This window comes from Thamnophis sirtalis, unplaced genomic scaffold (assembly GCF_051295495.1).
Source record: "Thamnophis sirtalis isolate CommonGarterSnake01/CBP01778 unplaced genomic scaffold, rThaSir2_p1.2 scaffold_1, whole genome shotgun sequence".
Lineage (NCBI taxonomy): Eukaryota > Metazoa > Chordata > Lepidosauria > Squamata > Natricidae > Thamnophis > Thamnophis sirtalis.
In genome coordinates this window covers 32,146,522-32,159,574 of record NW_028261381.1, presented here as the reverse complement: position 1 = coordinate 32,159,574, position 13,053 = coordinate 32,146,522, and the positions used below count along the sequence as shown (strand labels likewise).

Below are 13,053 nucleotides of genomic sequence, written 5' to 3'. Positions count from 1 at the left end.
GAATCCATGGAGCAATAGGGCAACATACTGTTCTTGTAAGACATAAGGCATAATTAAACATTTTATTCCGCGATATCAGCATCCTGTATAGCAACAATCACATGGAACTGTAATTCTTATGGTTACAGTTTTCTGTACAGCTTGAAGGTACATTTCTCATGGCTCTTTTTTGTACTTTGTACAAAGAGCCGTGGTGGCGCAGTGGTTAGAATGCAGTATTGCAGGCAAACTCTGCCACTGCAAGGAGTTCAATCCTGACCTGCTCAAGGTTAACTCAGCCTTCCATTCCTTCCGAGGTGGGTAAAATGAGAACCCAGATTGTTGAGAACAATATGCTGACTCTGTAAACAAAGTATAGCTTACAAAGTGTTTGTAAGTGTAGTTTACAAAGTGTAAATATTAGGATTAAAGCAATAACATGGCAGGACAAATCAAGCAAATTAGAATAAAACTGCTAAATCCCATGTTAGGAAAAGAGTAGAATTAATTATGTATGATAAAAGGTAACTCAACAAGGAGGATCATAGTGTATCTTGCCTCGCATGCTGAAAAACATACATCATAAAAACACAAGACCAGGGCCATATTGAAACCCTATTCTTTCCACCTTCTGTTCTACATATTACATCAACATTTTTCTGCTATCCCAGGCTAGTCCTTGCATATACCTCATGATATACTATAATGGTATGAAAAAAACTGATCTTGCTTTTGATAATGTTCATCTTGACAAATTTTGCGGAACAACTTGAATGGTGACCTGATCAAACAATTTGGAGCTCTTGCATTATAATAGTTGTGTAAATAGCAATAGCACTTATATGTATATACCGCTTCACAGTGCTTTACAGCCCTCTCTAAGCAGTTTACAGAATCAACATATTGCCCCCAAACAATATGGGTCCTCATTTTACCGATCTCGGAACAATGGAAGGGTGAGTCAACCTTGAGCCTGGTGAGAATTTAACTGCCGAAGTGCTAGCAGCAGAAGTAGCCTGCAATGCTGCATTCTAGCCACTGCACCACCTCGGCTTATAAAAGAGGGAATTCTAGGATAGATAGTAGATAAGTACATCTACTGAGATTCCATTTTTCAGCACAATTATGAATTTGTGTAGGAGTCCTTCTAAATCTCCTTACTCTAAGGACAAGGAATGGGTTAGAGTTTGTTCTATTATCTATTAACTCAAGCATCACAAACATTTGGATATATGAAGTGGGGGAAGAAGAGATTCTTGATATAAGCCTTATATCTCAGTACTGAAAAAAATGTTATATATAACCAGTCACTCATCTTCCAAATCCATTAGCAAACTGAGATCTTATAACAGCAGGAGGGCTTACCCACTTATTTATATTTATTTTTTTGACCTTTAAAATAACAAATTACAGCTCACTTCATTAATCTGGAAGAGTTTGTTTAAAACTATGAATTAGTCTTGGTTAGACCAACTAATTTTAAGATAGAAGATTGCTGTTTCAATGGGTTGGCCAACCAAATTAACTGCAAAAGGTCAGCTGTGGATAATTACATTTTTACCTGTCCCTGCTTAGGGTTGCTGATACGATATAACAACAAATAGAAATAACTCTTGGAGACTCCCTTCTGAAAAATGAAATGACAGCATCTGAAGTAGGGAAAGTTAAGTTTGGACAGCTAAGGATTAAGGAGTATTGACAAGAATCAGGAAGTGTATTAACTTTGATCAACAGAAATTAAAGTGCTTTTGTGTGTTCCCCTAAAACTGGAGATGGGGTAGAATTGATCAAGGAGGCGTGATGCAAACTGTGTTTTTTGTGCAAATAGTGCATAGCAAAACTTTTATAATATGAGCAGAGCTGAGGGAAATGAAGCAGAAGAAAAGATGCCTTTAGTGAGAGGTAGATAGTTGTAGAGGTGACTGAACACTGGTAAGAGCTTAGGTTCATGTCTACAAGGTGAAGACTGAGATAGTGTCATTTTTGTGTATGTGCTTATCTCAGCTTCACATTTCCACATAGAAGGAATTGCAGAATCATTGTGGAGTGTGGAGTTGGAGATTAATTGCTTCATGTAATAAGACCTGATTATAGCAATAGCACTCAGACTTACATACCGCTTCACAGTGCTTTACAGCCCTCTCTAAGCGGTTTACAGAGTCAGCATATTGCCCCCAACAATCTGGGTCCTCATTTTACCCACCTCGGAAGGATGGAAGGCTAAGTCAATCCTGAGCCTTGTGAGATTGGAACTGCCAGATTGCCAGCAGGCAGCAGAAGTAGCCTGCAGTACTGCATTGTAACTACTGCGCCACTGCAGCTCTTTATGATTGAAGTAATCAAATTGTGAGAAACAAATGGAATGATTGGGGAAATATTCAGCATTGAGCATAGAATAAGACAAGGATGTGAAACATTTCCATAGTTGTTTATTTGCGGTAAAAATGTAACAAGTGCTTATGTGTTGGCATTGTGGTTTTTTGGCTAAGGACATAAATGTTTTGGGATGGTGCCATGTTATTGGCTGGGAACACAATATTTGATGTGAGATTGCAAGATGCAGTGTGGGACATGCAGGAGTTTGTAGAAAATTAACATATATAATTTAACATATCAAAGATAAACCTATCTTTGCCATGTTTGATAGGGAAAATGGAATGAACTATTGCAGGTTGTAAATAAATTTTATAAAGAACTAGAGGAAATGAGTGAACAGCTCCAGAAAATGTTCACTAGAGTCAGAAAAGTGGATGGAGAATTTTAAAATGAACTGATTGCTGATAGAGTGATCCCCTTTTACGACCGTCTAAAAAGCAAAGTCAATGGGGAAGCCACAGTATAGCTAATTTAACAATTGCAGAGATTCACTCAACAACTGTGGCAAAGTCATAAAATGGGGCAAAACTCACCTAACAAATTGCTCACTTGGCAACATAAATTTAGGGCTCAATTGTGGTCATAAGTTGAGGACCACTCTATCAACAATCAGTTCATTTTAAAATTCTCCATCCACTTTTCTATCTATAGTGAACATTTGCTAGAGCTGTTCACTCATTTCCTTTAGTTCTTTATAAAATTTATTTAAGATCCTTTCAGGTTTCTTTTCATTTCAGCCTTGTGGTAGTACTTTTTCTGTCCTGGGAGAATCAGGCATACAAATACATTTTGCTGGTAATAAATTGGCGTACTCACTCAGTGCATAGTATTTTTCTTCCACAAATAAAATACAATCAGATGCAGATTACAAATGCTAAATAGTGATTATAAAATGTAATTGCTTCAACATTTTCAGTCAACCATTGTCTTTTTTGGTATAATTTAAAGTTATTTTTTTTCTGAATATGTCTTTCAATCATTTATTTGTTCTAGATTATTAATGTAGCATTGGATAAGTGCATCACTGTGAATCAGCATAATCTTACCTTTGAAACATGTGATATTAATAACAAGGTAAGACTGAAATTATTTATTTATTATTCTTAGAGGCTAAACCCTTTAAAACATCTTCAAAGTACTGCATATGGTTTGGTCCTATACTGTATAAGCTGTTCAGTTCTCTGCCCAGCTCTGATGCTTGTATTATTTTTAGTTTTAAAGCACCTTTAACCACCCTGCAGTCAAAAGGAATCTAGTTCTTTCTGGATAACCCAGTTGTCATCTTATCTAAGCAGAAGGTATAGACTGCAGTGTTTCTCAACCTTGGCAACTTTAAGATGTGTGGGCTTCAATTCCCAGAATTCCCCAGCCAACATACATCTTAAAATTGCCAAGATTGAGAAACCTGGGTACAGGGTAAGGCAGATGACCTTGATAGAGTCCTGCAAGAACCATTACATAGGCAAAAGGGGCTGAAGCATTTTTTATGTGCAGAACAAGGTAACATTTAGAAGCTACTCAGACACTTCCCTAAATCACTGAGCTGTAAAGAATAGGAGGAGGAAGTACGTCCCAATTAGACTTGGAAGATTCTGTTATTGCCAGTCCCAATTATAATATTCTTAGCCTTCCTGTAGAGTTAATTTCCTGGTCAGATCTATCCAGTGGTGTTGACAGAAGGGGATTGCAATGTGACAGTGATTCATTTGGCTTTCATGCCCAAAATTGAATTGCAGCCAGAATTCCTTCTTCAGGCAGCGGCTGAAGATCCTATATATCCTATAGGATTTTTTGATGGCCTCTGCTTGAACACTCTGGCACTTTCCCTACAAGAAGCAGAAAGGAAGCAACAGTCAAGGTTGAGAAAGCTGAACACAGGCTTGTGATCCCCCCTCCCCTCCTGAAGAAGTCTAAGGAGATTCACCTTGGAATAGGAGTAAGGTGAGATTAGATAAGAGCACCCTGATTCTGGTTGAGTAGCCTTGGATTCAGACGAAGCAGGATTGTGCCCTTTCTCAAGTTTGCTCATGCTTCTTAGCTTTCTGCATTCACCAAACAAAAGGAATACCCTATTAGTTCTGTCAGGGATATAGACATGAGGACCCACAAGGGGAAAAAATGGAAAAACATGGAGGGTGGTGGATATAGTTGCAATGTCATGGAGAAGAGGCTTAAGAAGTCTTTTTTTAATGTGTTTGCCCCAAGAATTTTTTTTTAAATGGATTATGAATTGTTTTCTAACATTTTATTTTTAAGCGGAAGTAGTTAGAAATACATATCTATTTGTCCCAATGTAGGCAAACTTTTAATAAAATTAAAAGACCAGAAACGCTGAGTGCAATAGTATCTCTGATGCAGAAAATAACATGATCAGAACATTTTTCAAGTAACAATATGTGTATTTTGAATCTCATTGTTCCCCCTTCAAAATTTTCCCTCTGAAAGTTAATCTTTTTTATATCTGTTCTGAATATGCAACTTCCTTTGTGTTTGGTGAATTAACAATCACTTATGTTTTCAATAACAACTTTATTAAAGGAAGGGACAAATGAAGCAGCTTGTTAAGTCCATTTATAATAAAAATTAACATGTTAAAAGTGAATTAAAAAATATGCACACTTAGTTTGAATAACCTACATTTTCAATTTAATGCACCAAACATAGTTTAATGCATTTTTAAAGTAACAAAAAGGTAAGTCTGTAGAAAGGGGGGAAGGGGACAATTAAAATGTCAGTCTGTCTTTTATTTATGGGTTACAAGTTTTGAAAATATATCTTATGTGTGCCTTTAGCACTGGTATAACTGAGAAAGGAAATTGTATTATTTATAGGTCAGTATTTGAGTAACCCCTGGAAAGGGCGTCTTAGAGTGATCCAGGGCAGAGAATCAGCTCTGTAATTCAGAAAACCCTGATTGAATCTTTATCTTTGCCAATTCTTTTCTATGTGCAGAACCAAAAGTTCAACTACACTTGGCTGAGGCTAATCCAACATGAAGACTCCTGCCTGGCACTTACTGATGCTGAAGGGACCCTGGGTCTGCACCCTTGCGATAAAAGAAACAATAGCCAGAAATGGTTGCATAAATCACTGGTAGCTTTTCACCCAGAACTCGTAAGTGCAGCTGTTTAGCAAATAACAACCCATCTCACTGTGGCTAAAGTGGAACGGGTTCAAAACAAAGACAGCTTGCTACATCATTTCCCTTTGTATGCCGATGACAGACAGGCAGACATTTGTTATTCAAGTAAGGAAAGGACTTGTGCAAGGTTTAATCTTAGCTTCTTCTTTTTTTTTGTAGATAGAAAAGTAACACCGGTGAATATTTAATTTATCATCAGCTACCTCCAAGTGGTCCAGAGCAGTGCATATCATTCTCATTGCACTTAACTCTTCACAATATCCCTGATCTGAACATTGGACTGAAGAATGTCTCTGGAGATTCTCAGTCACGGGTATCCCAAAGGTGCTTTTTCAAAAGGCAACTGGACTTTCTGATGTCCAGTTGTGCTCTTGAAAAAGCACTTTTGGGATTAGACTGAAGATTGTGTTTGTTCAGGGTCACCCAGTAGGGATCTTAATTGCTTAGCCAGGATTTGCACATGGGTCACTTTATTGCTAGCTTCACACTTTTAACTCCAGTATTACAAGGATAAAATCTGTCTGAAAGTCTTAAGGGCTACCAAACTAGTGCCAAATTTTGGAAGGAAAAAAACAACACTATCCAAAAAAAGGGGCGGGATGGTGGTGATGGAACTACACCTGACAGATATTTTAAGTTCTAAATTTTATTATCTGCCAGCCATGGAATTTCTCTCCAGGCTCCATTTTTAAGTAAAAAAGTGTAGCAGCCAAAATAAATTTGGAAACATTGCCTTTTGTTTAATGCTGTTCCATTGTATCATCTCCCATTTATAAGAACAGGGATACATTCCTTAGAACAGGGATGGTGAACCTTTTCGGCACCGAGTGCCGGAAAGGGAGCACATACATGCGGGTGAGGCACCAAGTGCCAAAAAGAACGCGTGCTCATATGGGCCACAACCAGGAAGACGAGCTGCCCAGAGGGCAAGCGCGCACTGGGAAATGGACTTCTGGTTTCCCGTAAGCGCATGCGCGCGCCGGCCAACCACTCTTCCAGTTACTGTCATGCACTCGCATGCACCGATCAGCTGGCCAACATGCTTGCTGGCGCCAGAAAACAGAAGACCAGTTCTTCCAAGGGCCAGCTGATCATCACGTGCGCATGCGCACCAGAAACTCACAAGAGGAACAGGCAATGCCACATGTGCCAGGTGACATGGCTCCATGTGCCACTTTGGGCACACATGCCATAGGTTCGCCATCACGGCCTTAGGATATCCAAACTGGGAAACTGTCATTAAAAAACAAAATTGCTGAACAATTTACCCTCCACAAGTTAATAAACACTAAAAATCTAATAGGCAACTATCAGGTTTAGACACTTATCTAATACAGATATAATTCATTGGTGGCTCACACTAAACACAGATAAGAGGGACTCATGCATTTTGCAAAAAAAAAAAACTTTCCCCAAAGGAAGGTCTTTTTCATGACTAACTGACTTTAGGGACAGCTTTCTTGTCAACAATATGGAAACAATTTGTCATTTCCTTCTTTTTTAATCCCAAACCTAGGTAGGGGTTGTGGGGTGTGTGGGTGATAACAAGCTCTACCCTTTTTTCCATATAAGTTACGAAGTTGCAGGCATGTACAAAAGGGGTGCAGCTTGTATTTTTGTGGAGCAATCACTGCTTTCATCATTCTGAATGATTCATCCCTTCTAATGAAAGCACTTGAACGGTGGGCACCTCTGCCAAGTTCCCTGTAATTTCCTCAGTAACCCTGCATGCAGGGGTGAAATTCAATTTTTTTTTACTAGCAGTTCTGTGGGCGTGGGTTGGTGGGCGTGGTAGGAGAAAGATACTGCAAAATCCCCATTCCCTCCTCAATCCAGGGGAAGGAGACTGCAAAATCCCCATTCCCTCCCCACTTTGGGGCCAGTCAGAGATGGCATTTGCAAGTTTTCTGAACTACTCAAAATTTCCGCTACCGGTTCTCTAGAACCTGCCAGAACCTGCTGAATTTCACCCCTACCTGCATGGATGTTTTTTTAACATCGGACAAATTTGGCTAGGACTTGCTATACATTACTCTGTTACTTTAAACAAATGACACAAAGGTGTGGTGAAAAACAGTGAAGCAGGAAGAAGAAACTCCACTAAATAATGTCTATACATATCCAAAATATCAATGGATACATAGGGCGCCAAAAGAGCAGTCTTAATGTGAAACAATATTTGTTGTGTTGGATATGTTCTAGATTCAGTACTTGTAGTTTAAAAAGAAAAATCTCATGCTGTAAGAAAATGCCTCTCGACAAGAGGGACAAAACTCTCCCCCTCATGATAAAACCACATTGGTTAGATGAAATGCAAAAATTGCTCCTTATATTATAGAGATAAATGTCAGTAGGTTTAGAGGTTGAAGTAATGAGTTGAACAAGGAGAGCCAGGTGCCCCTTCCCCCACTTGATCATGGAACTCCGTAGACCAGGGCTCTCTAACCTTGGCAATTTTAAGCCTGGCAGACTTCAACTCCCAGAATTCTCCAGTCAGCTGGCTGGGGAATTCTGGGAATTGAAGTCCGCCAGGCTTAAAGTTGCCAAGGTTGGAGAGCCCTGCCATAGACCAATCACATGTTGTCAGTCCATTCTACCTCAAAGGATTGGTGGTGTGGGAGAAAGATTAGGGAGAACCTCATATAATCTGCTTTTAGCTATTAATAGGAAAGGCAGAATATAAATGCAAATAAGGGTGGGGATATAAAACAACAGCCATGAATAACTTACTTGTTCCAGTTGGAATATATGCATCTAATTTTGTATTAGGCTGTGCTAGAAAGTCTTAAAGAGTCATTGATGTTATTGAAAAATAATCTCATTTGATTTTCTGTTGCTTTGATACAAACTTGTCAAAGCTATAGATTCAACCATTAAGATTTATTTACCTTAGATGACTGCATAAACTGCTGACTTCGGATCCAAAAATAGTTTTTACCAAGCTGTTCTGATCTGGAAAAAAAATCATCTAATGAATGTATTTAGAAAAAAGAACAAATACATTCTATTTTACCCTCCATAGCTATAGGACCTAGAAATTGATCTTAATGCTGAGAAAATGCCAAAGTAAATTAGAATGATTTTTCTGCATCTAAAATTGGAATGGGGATAGAATATGCCGGTAGAGTCTTTTGATTTTTGTGTGGAAGGTCAATTACAGCAATTAGAATATCTCATCAGTAATCATGTACCCAGTCTTGGTTATAGAGATGCCTTTCATTTATTCTTCCATCATATAGAAAGAAAAGGTATTGTCTTGAGCTAAAAGCTTCCTAACAACGTAAGAAAATTTTACATCCATTTAAGTCAGAGGTCTTCAAACGTGGCCACTTTAAGACTTGTGGACTGCAACTCCCAAGAATTCTCCAGCCAGCTTCTGGGAGTTGAAGTCCACAAGTCTTAAAGTGGCCACGTTTGGGGATCCCTGATTTAAGTTGCCTTTATATGGGAGATGGATACTTGGATGAGTATTTCTGTTAATTTATGTGTTTAGTAGCTAGCTAGACCTAAAAATTAATTAAACACAATTGGACACATATTATTTCACCCATTCAATATTGAATTAACATCAAACTGAAGCCTACACAAATTTTATCTGCTGTGGTAAAATATCACATTAGTTTTTATGGGAATTTTGGATGTTAAAGCAACAGAATATAAGGCTTATGGGACAAATGCAGCCTAAAAATATCTCTATCATAGGAAACCAAATTATGGATTTCTTTTATACAAAAGTAATACCTTGTTTCCCTGAAAATAAGACCTCCCTGGATAATAAGTCCAATTGGGCTTTTGAGCGCATGTGCTTAAATAAGCCCTCCCCTGAAAATAAGCCCTCCCCGAAAATACTGCAACACAGCAGCAGTCATGAGGTGACCACGTTCACCGCCTCCTGCACCTCAAAAATAATAAGACCTCCCCAAAAATAAGGCCAAGCACTTATTTCGGGGGTCAAAAGAAAATAAAACCCTGTCTTTATTTTGGGGGGAAACGGTAGCTGTTATTTACAAAGGTCCTTTTATGGCTGTTTCTCTTAAAAATAAAGAAAAATCAGCAGAGCAGCCTGTTCTTTGGGGGTAGTCATGACAAACTTTTTCTTCATATTTTTTCTTTGTATGGAAGGGCAAAGAGGAAGAATTTGTTTATCAAATGTGCCTGCTGCCCATTTTGCCAAAGATAAGTCAGTAGGCAGCTTTCAGATATTGAAAGATACCAATTTCCATCTTTCTGGATATAGTAGAGGGAGTCTTTGAGTTAGAAACATAATTAAGATGAACGTTTCCAGTTAAATGAGTTGTGCCCCATTTTATGACTTTTTTGCCACAGTTATTACATGAATCTGGTTTCCTCCATTGACTTTGCTTGTCAGAAGCCGGATAGGAAGGTTACAAATGGTGTTCACATGACCCTGGGACACTGAAACTGTCATAAATACATGCCAGTTTGCTCAGCATCTGAATTTTGATCATGTGAATGCTACAGTGATCATTAGTGTGAAAACAAGTTATAAGCCAATAAGTTGTAACTTCAAACGGTCACTAAACAAATGGTTGTAAGTCAAGAACAACCTCTACCATGTTTCCCCGAAAAAAAAACAGGGTCTTATTTTCTTTTAACCCCTGAAATAAGCACTTGGCCTTATTTTTGGGGTGGTCTTATTATTTTTGAGGTGCAGGAAGCAGCGAATGTGGTCATCTCTTGGTGGCTGCTGTGTTGCAATATTTTCGGGGAGGGATTATTTTAGGACATACGCGCATCACAGCATCTCCAGACTCACATGATCAAAATTCAGACCCTTGGCAACTGATTCATATGTATGACAGTTGCAGTGTCCTAGGGTGATGTGATCCACTTTTACGACCTTCTGACAAGCAAAGTCAATGGGAAAGCTGGTTTCACTTAACAACAATGTTACTAATTTACCAACTGCAGTGATTTGCTGAATAACTCTGGCAAGAAAAATTGTAAAATGGGGCAAAATTCACTTAACAAATGTTTCACCTAGCAACAGAAATTTTGGGCTCAATTTTGGTCATAGCTTGAGGACTACCTACAAATAGTAAGAAATGAGTGAAATGCTAATGATCTTTGTTTTTATTGCCAGTGCTGTACCTTGAATGCTGAAAATCCCTTCATTATGATGATCGGTATTTACTTGCATTGAGAATCTCTAGATTTTGAATATTTGTGGCAATGCAGTTTTTTCATTTCCTTATCTTTTTCAGCTTTTAAATATCTATTTCTATCAAAGATTCTTCAAACTCATTTCTTAAATAAGATGTTTGAGAATAGTTACGTTACTTATTAGGAAACCTACCTAGAGTTAGTTGCACCTGCGAATATGATTCTTACTCATTCAAAACTTTTCAAGAATTTATAATTTGATTTGGACAATTAACCAATTATCCAACCCTCTTTTTGTTGTGATATGTCCCCTATTTCATCAGCTGAGTAATATTGCAATCTGAAGGGCAGAATCACCTGCCATTAAATTACCCATTATTGCAAAGGCATGGTATAACTTCCTTTGCATAACAATTACTATTTAGATGGGAGGAATTGTCTTTGAACTTTCATAGAATTAGCAAGCTGTTCCACATCGAGACTCTAGTCTAGTCCAGTCCAAGAACAGATAGACCTGTTGTTCTTGTCCAAAAGACATGTGGTATATTTCCTGTTCTGCTTCTAAATGAAGTATGCTGGGAAACATGGCAAGAGTTACTTTGCCAAGATTTTTTCTAGTACAAAAGCATTGGCTTACTTTTCAGCTTTGTGCCTATAACCCATTGTCAACATCTTCTCTCTTCTCTGTAGATGGATCACATTGTTTTAGAACACCTTTCAAGGGCCACGTGTTTGGAAATAGACCAGTCGCAGAAAATCCTGAGGGCTAATATTTGTTTTTCAAGCAATAATCATCAGAAGTGGCAATTTGGACATTATTATGCTGAGTGAAACAGAAGCCAAGCAAGCTACATGTAGGAGCTGCTTAGTATGCTGATAAGTTCAAGAATGACAGCTCTAGAAATGGGAAGTAAAAAATCAGCACGGTTTCTCAAAACCACAATTTAAAAGCAGTGTATGAGGAAATCAACAGATGGAGAAAGAGCACAGCTGGTTCAACTGGTGTCATTCCAACCAGGCCTGTTACCTCAAAGGAGGCTGGGCAGAAATCTGGCCTGGTGGGAAAAAAAAGTTCAACAAAAAGGAAATATTTTGAGTATCTTTTACCATGACAAAAAGTAAACAACACAATTTTATGCTATGTTATAATGGGACCCGTTATGAATATTTCATTTCATTAGTGTTCTCTCCTCCCCTCCTCTCTCAATCAGAAAACTCTTTGGCAAATCTTATAGTCTTAAATATCTAAAACCTTCATTTCAAAAGCATGTACAAAAGGTGGAAAATATCTTCCAATTCTAGCAGAAAAAGTCTTCTTTCTGACATCTCCAAGAAAATGTGGTAGAATCTCAGGCTGAAATCACTTGGCTGTAGAGATCAGAAGTAACTTTTTTGATGACTCTTTCTCTTAGAATTACAGCCACTTCAACACCTGTCAGATCATCCAAGATGGGAAGGAAAAAGAAGAGACTCTCTAATAGATATATTGAAAACAGGATCGCAAGCCTTAAAAATTTTGATTTTGCTTTGAAGTTTCTTTTTGGATAACTTACAACTTTGGCTGGATATTCTGTGTCTGTTCCCCTCTTTTGACAAGAATTCACATTTCTTGTTTTAGAAACTCGACATAAAGATGTGATCCCTTCAGAAGGATGACAAGCATGTATTCGGCAGGAGGAGAGGGCAAATGATAGAACTGATGAAGTAGAACTTATATAGTATTCATTGAAACAGCATTTCTTCAGAATGTAAAGCAGCAGCATCATATATGTCATTGATGTGATTCATCTCACTAGGCAAGAGAAATTAAAAGAATCATGTAAACTCACATTGGGTAGTTCATCAAGCAGTTGATACTGCTATCATAAGGCACTCCAGGATAGAGGCATTTACCTCTTGCTTGCCAATTTGGAACTTACATGTAACAATTCTGACAGCATGAAGAGCCCGGTGTGTGTAGTCTCCAAACACAGATTTCAAGCATTGCCACATGCATGCAAGTTTTTGGGTCACAGAAACAGTTTCAGAAGATTGGTTTGTACTTTGGAACTGGCCACCTCATTAGTTAATATTCTATTAGATTTTAGTGTATTTTTACAATCTACAAGAACATAGGGGTGGGATGTTCCTGATGTAACATTCAGAATGAGCATCTCTAAAAAAATAAGATACTACTTAAGAATGGACCTCACCATTTTTTAGCTCAGTTTCCCCTAAAACAGATTAGCACTTAAGAAAAAAATAATATTGAATGTTTCCAAAACCAAAGTCAAATTTCCCACATACCCCCACTATCTTGAAATAGTTTGTCATCTTCTAAAATAACAAATACTTGTGTTTTTCATACTTTGCTAATATGTGAACTTATATTTTTTTGATGTTGGGAGAAACACTATTGAGTTATCCACCCATTATCTGAAGTCACATTGCCC

At 38.0% G+C, this 13,053-nt stretch overlaps 1 protein-coding gene across 1 annotated transcript in view; it reads left to right on the top strand.

Annotated features, from left to right (window-relative positions):
* The window catches only part of GALNT5 (polypeptide N-acetylgalactosaminyltransferase 5), a 36,952-nt gene extending 23,899 nt beyond the window's left edge, over positions 1–13,053 (top strand). The window contains exons 8-10 of the mRNA XM_087710351.1: positions 3,349–3,429; positions 5,308–5,469; positions 11,312–13,053. Coding sequence (XP_087566477.1) covers positions 3,349–3,429; positions 5,308–5,469; positions 11,312–11,452 — 384 coding nt within the window. The 3' untranslated portion in view covers positions 11,453–13,053. The remainder of the gene's footprint in view (positions 1–3,348; positions 3,430–5,307; positions 5,470–11,311) is intronic.